Source organism: Antechinus flavipes, chromosome 5, assembly GCF_016432865.1.
Source record: "Antechinus flavipes isolate AdamAnt ecotype Samford, QLD, Australia chromosome 5, AdamAnt_v2, whole genome shotgun sequence".
Lineage (NCBI taxonomy): Eukaryota > Metazoa > Chordata > Mammalia > Dasyuromorphia > Dasyuridae > Antechinus > Antechinus flavipes.
The window spans coordinates 280,110,732-280,119,581 of record NC_067402.1 but is presented as its reverse complement, the minus strand read 5'-3'; the positions used below and the strand labels follow the sequence as shown (position 1 = coordinate 280,119,581).

Genomic DNA, 8,850 nt, shown 5'->3' with positions numbered 1-8,850 from the left:
AGGTTTTGCAAGGGTGAATATTGAAAACTCTCTTTGCATGCATTTTGAAAATTAAAAGCTACTATTAAAAATATTCTTAAAAGAAAAAAAATTTACTCATCAAACTAATGAATGACACATAAGGGAGGGACATCTAGGATACTGGATGATGGTTAGAATCTAGAAACATATCTTAGTGGGCAGGAATTAACTGGTTGAAATTTTATGGGGATAAATAAATAGCCTCTTAAACTCCTTGGCTCCATTCAAGCCTTAATTCAAGTACTACCTTTCCTGATTCACCTTCGTGTTAGTCCCACTCCCTTCTATAGTTTTATTTATTTGTGGCAAGTCACCACATACTAGCTGTGTGATTTTTAATCTATGGCATAGACCATCCGATTTGGAACTCAGAATGTAAGTTCCCCAAAGGGTCAATATCAGCTAGAAATTATTCTACTATTATATACATCATGGACACTGTAGGTTAAATAGAATTGGATATTAAGTGACTTGTGGAAGGTCACACATCTAGGACTTGTCAAGTGTCTGATATCACAATGTCAGGTCTTCCTGACTCCAAGACTGGTGCTTTACCCATTATACCACCTAACTGCCCCCTCCTGCCTCCCACTCCCCCGCCATAACTTTTTAGTTTATTTTGTGTCTATCTTACATTTGCTTATCTTTGAATATGGTTTATAAGCTCTTGGGGGCAGGAACCACACCATTTCTGAAGCTCTAGCACTTATATCATACTGCCTAGGGCGCAGTAGGTGATTAAATGTTTATTTCCTTCCACTTCCATGTTTAAAAAATTAATTGCACATATACATATACCCACGGAGAGATGGGTAAAATTCAAGATTTTGGCTGCTAACAATAAGAGGGAATAATAGACTGTGTTCACAGAACGCAGCCTTCAGAACAAAGGAGGGGACGGCTCCTCTCTATCCTGTCCGGGTCATGGACTACAAGGATGTTTACAGGTAGGGCTCACAGAGAGTGACTAGGATGCTCATGGGTCTTGACAGCCAGATGAGGACCCGGTAAAGGAACTGAGGAGATTTAACCTGAAAATGTGAATACTCAGGGGGAACAGAAAGGCTTTTTCAAATCTTTGAAACTGTGGAGGAGGATTATAGATTGATATCGAATCAGAACTGGAACCTACAGGTAGAGTAGGAACAAAATTTCACTTTGGTAGAAGCCTATGGTCTCTAAACATTTTGGATAACTTAATAATCCATTTGGTAATCCTTTTCAGTAAAATATTTTAGAGGATATGTTCCCCAATATGTATACACTTGCTTATTTGTGAATAATATCTGTGACACTATTGTACTAATAATTGATGTAATTATATTGCAAAAAAAAATGAAATTAAAAAGGGATGAGATAAATATGAATCCCAGAAGCAACAGAGAGACCTTGGAGTTTATTAAGCATGAGAAAGACCTTTTAGGAAAATCACTTTGGCAGCTAAATGGGTAGATTGGAATGGTGAGAACCAGAAATTGGGAGATGAGTTAGAACACTACTGGAGTAGTTTAGGAGAGGGGAGGGGATCAGGCCCTGAACTCAGAAGTAATACAGAAGTAATAAGACCAAATCTGGGAGCTGACCCGGATGTCGAGGTTAGGAACCTGGTAACTGGTGACTAGAGGCACTGGGGGTAAATGGGGAATTCTGGAAGAGGGGTGGTTTGGGGGGGGATGGCTAATGTAAAGAAACCTGAGAGCCAGACTTCGATTCATCCACTCTATGCGCATCATTCTGTCCCAACCAAAACTAAAAGGAAAGGTCAGGCTCTCGTACTGGTTGCTGCCCCCAAATACGGAGCTGATTCTGCGAGCAGTGTCCACTGCGGGCAGGAGATGATTTAGGGACGTGGGACGGCGTCTGAATTTTCCTATTGGTACACTGCACCACTGCTTTGGGTAGTTGCTAATTTAGGTATTAATTGCCCTCAGGGACCAATATTGGGCTTAGGAAAAAACGAGGCAGAGAGTTTGTTCATCAAAGGGAGAAAATGGGGGACGCTGTAGGATTATGGTAGATGTGGGTGTGTTGGCTCTACATTTGGTCAGCAGAAAAAGGGGGGGTGAAAGTTGGGGTCATGCTAAGGCCTCCCCACAACTCACGGAATTCCTGACTCCACTTCCTCACCAAGACAACATACTGAGAACAGAACATATTACGCTGTAAAGTGGGAGGTCTTTCTCTCATCGGAAGAGGTCAAGCTGGGACCCCAAGATCCTCTGTCAGGATCCTGTATGGGATTGATGGAGAGGCAGGACTCTATGACCCGAGACCCTTCCCAAATTTAAGAACTTTTGATTCGACAGCTATACCCACCCATAAAAAAAAAACCACACCATGACCAAGCTGAATCAACCCCAATATTTTATTTAATTTAAAGTTTTAAAAGGCAGTGGTTAAGCACATTATCTATATATGTATAAAAAGGAAACCAAACTCCTTCTGACTTAATTTAGTAGGTCCCTCTTTCTATGACATGATTCATTTTTCTACCCTTCGGTCCTAAAATCCTGACACACTCTAAAAATAAAAATGAACATCCCTAACAAAATTAGCAGAAACCAACAATTTTGTGGTCTTAATCTTTTTTTGTTTTTTTAAATATATAAAGTTACCATTAACAACCTGATTATGTACGGTAATGAATGGATCTCTAGAGACACATAGACACAGAGAGGCAGCCTCCAACTGACCAAGACCCCACTTAGGCCCAAGCCCTGGGCTTTCGCAGCCCCCAAAGCCGGTCTCCCCTATCCTTCCCACCCCGAAGCAGCTCTCGCTGTCAGAGACCCCAGTCTCATGGCCGCTGCTGGGGCGATGGGCCGGTATCCTAGACCACCCAATTTGGAACTCAGAATGCCTATTCCCCATAGGGGCAATATCAGCTAGAGACTATTCTATTATTATATACAACACATCAGGGACACTGTAGGTTAAATAGAGTTGGGGGATTAAATAGGGTTGTTTTTTGTTTTTTTTTTTAGGCTGATCTAGGAACCTAACCACCATGCATAATGACCGGTCTATGGGAAATTGCATTCTGAGTTCAAACAATGAGCTTGGAGAAGAAATGCTGGTTGGGGGCAGCCTCTGTGCAATTGCGTGCATGTGTGTGTATACATATATATTCATATGATAGCTTTAAATATAATTGAGACATGATAAGTGGTGAGATGATACCGGGGCCACGAAGCAGCTGCTCTGGCTTCCCCTAATCAGGCAGGACACGCCATCCGTCACGTGATTCGGTCTTCATCCGACGCCATCTTTCCGAGGAGCGTGGGAGGGGGCGCTTGTCCATCCGGGCGGATGGACGGCGCCATCCTTTCTGACCAGGGGCCCCGGCGGACCAAATGTTCCGTCCCATCCTCATGAAATGCAATAATTTTTTTTATCCCTACACATCAACCCCCCCTCCCCGTTTCCCTCCCTCACCTCCCCCCCAGCCCTTGGGTAAACGGCACCCTACTGACATTCTGACCGTTCCGAGCCTCAGTTTCAATATTGCAAATCCCACAGAATCACCCCTTTCAGTATCCCGGACGCTGAAGAAGTAAACCAGTTAATGTGCTTCCAGCCAAAAAGCAAGGGCCTAGATGTTGGAGAGAAAAGATTTCCCCCTGGGGCTACAGAGAAAGATGCTGATGAAAGCGATATTGAGAGTGGAGCAGGTGATTCGTTCAGTCGGAGTCGGAGCTGTTCTCCTTGGTGACTTGGTACTGGCAGAGAGTTTCCTCCAAAGGAGCCATTGTTCCATCCGGCCTCACACCCATGGGCTTAATCACCTCCTCTCTGGAAAAAGGAGAAAAGAAAGAGGGGGAAAAAGTATTCACCAGCATCTCCTGTTTGCTTTTGCGTGGGCGCAGGCGCATGCACACACAGGGCCGCCCCCATCCCTCCAGATCCACATCCTTTAAAAAAAAAAAAAAGTCCTCAAAACCAAAGTGTTTTCCTGAAGCTCTCTCAGTGTTTGGAACAAGAAAGATGAAAGGGGTTCTGGAAGGGGGAAAAAGGGAGGGAGATAAAAGCCTCATTCACAGAGGCCAAACCTACTAAGCCAATTAAAAGGCATGAAAAGTCAGGGTCTAAATGGGCTCTGGACGAGGGGCAGGTCCCTTCTCTTTTAAGTAAAAAGCCATCTCCATTTTCCCTTTTGTGAATCTGCTTTGTTCTGGGGTGGGGGAAGAGCTGGGGGAGCTGTTCAAGTTTCACCTGTCCCCATGAACCAGGCACACCATTAAGTGGGGGCAATGGAAACGCTCAATTCATTTAGTGAAATACACCAGCCTTTCCCTCTGTCCAGTCTCTTATGGTGCTGAAGTACCTGTTGCTCCATGTTGAATTAGCCCCTTCCCCCCTGCTCACTGGGTCTTTTCACCCTCCACCCCCCCCTCCTTTTTTTTTTTTTTTTTTTAAACAAGATTGCTTTTATTTGTGGCAGTTTAATTATGGGATTGACAGCCATTTTAATCTCTTCAAAGCTCCCCAGTGGCCTCTCCATGGCTAATCCAATTATATCTACTCCACAAGTTACAGCCTCATCTAAAGATGATTAATTATTGATTAAGCCAATCAAAAAGTATTAGGAAAGATTTATTTAATCCTTTCATATGCTCTTATTTATTACACGGAGATTATGGCAAAGAGAGTGCTGAGCTAACCAATTCAGAGTCTTTCCCTACTTAGATAATCACCAGCAATTTCTACATTTCCCTCAAAATGCTTGAAAGCTGCTAAACTTCCAGCCCCAAACCCCGAAACAAAACAAAACAGTCCCAAGCCCTCAAAGGCAACCCCAAAAAGCAACCGAAGAAGCAACAAACAAAAACCCAGGCCTAAAACCAGAAACTATGTGGCAGCGGCTGAAATGAGGGGGAAAGACTTGGAGTGAGAGGGGAAGAAGAACCTTACTCAGAAACCTCGCTTGGCCCAACCGGGCCGTCTCGAGATGGGACAAGAGAAGGGTTCTGACTTAGCTAAGCAATGGACCGTGGAGCGGTGGATTGCAGAAACAGGGGGAACCCCGTCCACACGAGGCAGCCACCCACAGTCACAGCCCGGAGGCCGATGGCGAAAGCAAGAACTCCAGTTGGGTTCAAAGCTCCAACCAGGTCTCCCTCAAAACAAGATCCCTGGGGTAGGGAAAAGGAATTAGGCAGGAGATGGGGCCAAAGACTGGGGGGACGTAGGCTAGAGCTGCCAGAGTCGGGGTTCTTATTCAGGGATGGATTTGGGGAGTGTGAAAGCTGCCCTCCCTTGAGGAGTCATGATCACACAAACGATCCCGTTTGGTCTGTCACGATCGCATCCCCGGGGACGCCGTCCACGTCTGTACCCATGTTCCATGACCTCTCTGCATCATCCGGCTGTGGGCCTCCTTCCTCTTCTGGATGTATTCTCTCCCCTAGGTCTTCGCATCCCTGTTCTGCTGCTTCCTGCTGGACCCGTCGATCCTTCTGCCTTCTGTGCACGAGTGGACCCGAGCACTCCGCCACGGGCCGACTTTTCTCACCCTAGCTCTCTCAGTGACCTTTCCAGCTTCTATTACCTCGGTGCCCGTGGCTCTCCTCTACTCATTTCTCTCCTGAATTCCACTCCTCTACCTCCAATAATCTGTGGGACATTTCCACTTGAACGTCCCCTCAACATCTCAAATCCAACACACCCCAGACAGAATTCATCACCCACCCCAGCTCCCTCTTTCCGTCGAGGGCACCCCTATTCTTCATCTGCACTCACGGCGTCCTCTCCACCAAAACCACTCAATTGCCAGACATTGTCTATTCTGTCTCCCTCCACATTCCTCACACGCCCATTTCCCTACTCACACTGTGAGCGCCCTGTTCGCTCATGACTGCAACAGACTTCCAGGGGACGTCTCTCCCTATTCCATTTTACACTCTATGCCTTGATCCGAGTGACAGACAATGAGTTAGTGTTGGACCCGGAATATGGAAGACCCCAAATCAAATCATACCTGAGACGCTAGATGTGAGATCTTGAATCCATCACTTCATCTCTACCTGCCTCAGTTTCCCATCTAGAAAACAGGGACAAAAATAGCCCTCGACTCTAAGGGTTACTGTGAGGTAAAAATGAAATATTTGTAAAGTGTGTCACAAACCCTAAGGTACTACACAAACGCTACTTGTTATCATTTTCCTAAAGTACGTGAATGACTTGTCTGACCGTCACTCCATCACTCAAGAAGATTCAATGGCTTCCTCTGGCCTCCAGCACCAAGCAACCTTTCCAATATGGCTCCAGTCTATCCTTCCAGACACACTTCCCATGACTCCCCTGCCCTCATTCTATTCTCCAATCAAATACCTCAGAAGAAGTCAGCCCTACCTGTTCCCTCTCCTGTACCACACACGGGTGCCTGTTAATTTTTTTTTTTTTTTTGGTTTTGAGGGTTAGTGACTTGCCCAGGATCACACAGCTAGAAGGATTAAGTGTCTGAGGCTGGCTTTGAACTCAGGCCCTCTTAAATTCCGAGTCGGTGCTCTATTCACTGTGTCACCTAGCTGCCCCCCACCCCACGCACTGTGCTTTTGCTCAGGCTCTGCCCCGTGTTGACGTGCCCTCCTTCTCTTGGCTCCTCTTCAAAGGGCTGCTCAGGGGCCATCTCCTTGGAGAGGCCTTATGCTGTAGCACCCATCCTTCGATGATCCCTCTGTGGTTACTTTATGTAGATCCTGCACCCAAGGGCTCAGGCAATTTGGTGGAGGGATGGAAGGGCTGGAAGACCCAAGGTCAAGCTCACCTCTGACCTATCCTGGCTGTGACCCGGGCGGGGGGGAGGTCATTTCCCTTCTCATTGCTAGAAGCAAATAGGACTCAGAGCTGCAGAGAAGGTACCAACTTGCATCGGTAAAGGAAGGTTCCTCCTTTGAGATTTCCCACTGAAATCAACAATCTAGTCCTCTCTCTCTCCTATGTTTATTCACTTGTGAACATGTTGTGTGCTTCCCAGAAGCTTCTAGAGGGCAGGAACTGTCTCACTTGAGTACTGATGGCCCTAAAGCCTAGCACATAGAAGGCACTTAATATTCACTGGATGGTTACTAATAGATTGCATGGTTATTGTGTGGTATACGCCTTCGTGGCACATGACAAACTCCAGCCATTCAGCCCGATCTCCTTCATCAGAACACACATCCCCAGAAATCAAAAAATTCTGCCTATTTTTCAACAGTCGATAAAAAACAAAATCATGTTTTGTAAAAGGGTCAGCAGACGACTAAAGCCGATGTGGATCCATTTTAAAGCTCCAGTGAGCGACTGAGAGCTAGTCTACTCACAGCTGAAGAGCGCCAGACTCCCTAGAAACCTCCTCCTCCTCCTGGTCAAGCACATAAAACAAGTTCTGGATGAGCTTTTAATTACTGGGAAGGGGCATCTGACAAGGGTGATCAGCTAGTGCTATCAGGAAGATTTTCACACGGTAACAACTCTGTTCCACCAAATTCATCTTAACCAAAAGTTAAGGGGAGAGTCCCCTCTCCTTTATTCATTAACCAGGGTGCCTTCATGGAGAGACTTCCTCCTTGTGGCTCACCGGGCCAAAGAAGAAAGGAACCACAGAGAATATCGCTAGAAAAGCTTAATTCTTCAGATAATTATTTTGACTATACAATTGGGAAGACATCCTTTACCGGCCCCAGAAGTATGGTGACCACCTTGGAGGATCTAAGTCTTGGAGGTCACCTGGTCCAACACTCTTATTGAAAGATGAGGAAACTGAGGCAGAGAGTAGTTACAGCTCTTGTCCAAAGCTTCTGGGTACTAAGTGGCAAAGCCAGGGATCCAACTTACTTGTTCCAAAATGCTCCCTCCCTCTCAGAAAAGCCCACTAAATGCTTCTCTATTGATCTAGGGGCAGGGGGAAAGGGGACCCTGTCCCATGCTTTTTAATTTTCTACCCTCAGATTTCGACAGATACATTTCCTCGACCACTTTTCCCAAGACTTCATGGGTGCTAAGGTCCCTTGGGTTCTGAATCTACACTCCTGTGATGCTTCAGTGTGATCTGTCCCCAAACTTCTGCAAATCTCGGGGGCTTCTGGTTTCCTCTGACCTGTATGCTTAAGAGTACCAGTGGAAGAGGAGAATGGCAAGGGGTCATTAACTTTCAGAATCTCCCTAGAAACCCCGGTGGGCGCGTCGCTGCGGCTGGCGCAGTCTGAGGCCTCCAGGACAAAGAGCCCGACTGGTTCCCCTCAGAGCCATGCTTATCTAACACCTTCCCTGACCCGGGCGCCAGAGAAGGCCCTCAGCAGCAGGCCGTGGCCTCCGGGCCCCCAACAAAACACTCGCTTCCAGCGCACTTGTTAGGAAACGGGACACAATGAAGTGGCTGGTAAAACGCATTCCTGGTCCCCTCTCGGGGGTCTCCTGAGAGTCGCCTTCGAATTTACCTAGGCGAGTCTCTGGCTCTCGCTTGTCATTTAGTCGGTAACGACTCTAAGCCCACTCCCTCGCTCTCGAGGGGGGGGCTTCTTTCTTGTCTGTGCCGCCGTGGACACCGGAGCGGGATTGACACACGCGGACTTAATGACGGGGGCCGTAACGAGCCGGCAGTCATGCAAACACCAGCCTGCTCTTTGGACAAAGAAGCATGTTAGGGACCTATTCACCTCCCTCTAATTGAGTGCTGAAGAATAGTTCCGATCCTTTTATGTAACATGATTTTGTTCTATGATTAGAAAAGAAGAAAAGAAGGGGGGGAAGGGTAGGAGAAAACTCTACCGTTGCCACCGCTTCCTTCAATCAGCCCCTGATTAATTCTGGGTTTTTAATGAGCGTGGCTGCTATTTAGCCAGGTTC

At 46.6% G+C, this 8,850-nt stretch overlaps 1 protein-coding gene across 2 annotated transcripts in view; it reads right to left on the bottom strand.

The window, feature by feature from the left end:
• Positions 1-2,368: 2,368 nt before the first annotated feature.
• RIC8B (RIC8 guanine nucleotide exchange factor B) overlaps positions 2,369-8,850 on the bottom strand; it is an 88,044-nt gene continuing 81,562 nt past the window's right edge. Inside the window, exon 10 of one of the 2 annotated variants that reach the window (XM_051961478.1) lies at positions 2,369-3,813. In XM_051961478.1, the coding sequence (XP_051817438.1) occupies positions 3,702-3,813 (112 nt within the window). In that variant the 3' untranslated portion in view covers positions 2,369-3,701. The remainder of the gene's footprint in view (positions 3,814-8,850) is intronic. The other variant, XM_051961479.1, reaches the window with a different exon arrangement.